At 36.1% G+C, this 2,058-nt stretch overlaps 1 protein-coding gene across 1 annotated transcript; it reads right to left on the bottom strand.

Annotated features, from left to right (window-relative positions):
* Positions 1-887, bottom strand: LOC134220071 (uncharacterized). Its single transcript, XM_062699026.1, has 2 exons — positions 535-887; positions 1-467 (listed from the first exon to the last, which is right to left on the bottom strand). Exons 1-2 carry the CDS (start codon positions 821-823, stop codon positions 133-135), a joined length of 624 nt encoding a protein of 207 aa, XP_062555010.1. The 5' UTR covers positions 824-887; the 3' UTR covers positions 1-132.
* Positions 888-2,058: the final 1,171 nt, after the last annotated feature.

Genomic DNA, 2,058 nt, shown 5'->3' with positions numbered 1-2,058 from the left:
TCAAGTTTCCAGAGTTTTAACTGCTATATAGTTCCCACAAACGAATAAAATATCTCAGAACCTTTGAATCCAACAACGAACATTTACTTACTTATCATTGAGTATTATGTCATGGAAGATACATAGTATTGTTTACAACATGTTAAGATTATTGAACCTAACATCGAAATTATACACTGGGCAATCGAAAAAGTAGATCATTTTGGACAGCCAGTTGGAGAACCCAATATATTTGTAGCTTATCTCAGCGTCCGGGTCGCAAAACTCCAAAAATGGTTCCGTGTCGCCGTCTCTGGTCAAGCGAACTGATCCATCTTGAACAAATTCCACCTGCAGTACGAACGGCTCCATCTCAGGAAGTATGTCAGGAGTTCTTATTTTTTTAAGCACGTGATTGGTATGTACCAACTTGTTGAATCTCGTCTGCCGTCTTATTTCGGTGAAATGGTTAGCTCCAGCTCCGACAACTGAAAATGTTAGGCACATTTAACATAGAACCATAGAACTATAGAACGAATAGATGAAAATACATACCAATCTCATGTACAATATTTTTGTTGTAGGGCATCGGAAACTTGGAGAAACGAATGATAGCATCGCTTTTACCGAAGATGCCTATCCGGAAGAAAGTTGAGTTCACCCCAGCTCCAGCATTCTCAAAGTTCTCCATTGGAATGTAGTTAACGGGGTGATTGTAATTGTTCACTGCATTAGTCTGTTTGCATCCATAGATGCAATGAAATTTGTTAGGATAATCATTTCCATACACAAATGATCCAAACAGTGAAACTGCAGCAAAAACTATAGCAAAGATTGTTCTCATGTTGAAGCTTGATGTGACCGCGGCTGTTTTCAAATCGCAACTAAATAACTTGTCTCACGACTTACTGCGCGATGCTACCGTAGAGCAAGTTCAAGGTGATGTTGAAGCAATGATAACAGTAACTCAATGAACGTTTGACAAAAACATGGGATAACGTGCGGCAGCTAAAGACCTTGCAGTGATTACATTTTTTCAATTCCATTGAATAGTAGTTCGACCTGATTTAGGTGCGGACAACATAATTTGTCTTGTAAGCTTGTAACACACGCTGCAGAAATAAGTTCTGATGCTGATTCAGTACGACGCAAGATAATTATAAGTATCAATTTTATGTCTACCAAAATGTATGCACAAATCCCAAATAAATCAATTGGTAAGCAAATTTGGCAGAGTTTTAGGGCGTTAAATTTTTGGAATGTAAATTGCGTAAGATCGTAATCGTGTATAAAACATATGCGAAGTAAAAAATCAGGAAAAGCGATAAGGAAATAACACAAATAACACATATGTTTCCTCTTGGTTTAATTATAATACATCCGTTCAACAAACATATTGTAAGAAACTTTATTTTCGGAAGTTACATGCCGGATTATACCGATGAGAGACGATAGTGATCCCACGTCTATAGTATTTTTTTAATTGTTAGTTTTTCCTATATAGTTTTGATTTTTATTGGGGAATTGGAACGTAGCATGAGGCCTGATCCCGACGCAGCGTCTTTTTAATGCCACGTGCATGTGCTAACAATTTCCTGATAACATGTCTCAGTAAATTCGCCTGGATGAGTAGTTTTATTTTTTTCGGGTTTTCTAGATCTCTTTTAATGCATGGCAATTAGGTGTATTATGATAGTTTTTTTTCCTAATAATTGATTAATCGATTTATCTTTTGTCATTATGTAAACAAATGGATTTATTATTAATGAAATATTGAACAATTACATCCAATTAATCTCATTTTCATCGCAATCGCTGGACTGGACCTCCTGGTAGGCTGTAAAAAATAAATTCGGGTCAACTAGTTTTATATGAGGTCGTTCTGGTTTCATATGCCTTTAAGACTTTTTCAATCGTATTCGATTATTATATATAATACACTTATTACGTAAGCATTTTTTTCGCGGTTTTTCGACCTATGTAGTATTTCTTTCATACAAACCATTTTTTATTTATATGGTGCGTAAGAAAACGACAGACCCCCCTTCCCCCATAAATGCTTACGTAATACGTTCACGG

This window comes from Armigeres subalbatus, chromosome 3 (genome assembly GCF_024139115.2).
Source record: "Armigeres subalbatus isolate Guangzhou_Male chromosome 3, GZ_Asu_2, whole genome shotgun sequence".
NCBI classification, from domain to species: domain Eukaryota; kingdom Metazoa; phylum Arthropoda; class Insecta; order Diptera; family Culicidae; genus Armigeres; species Armigeres subalbatus.
The sequence above is the reverse complement of the archived record's forward strand: the minus strand, read 5'-3'. Positions and strand labels throughout refer to the sequence as shown.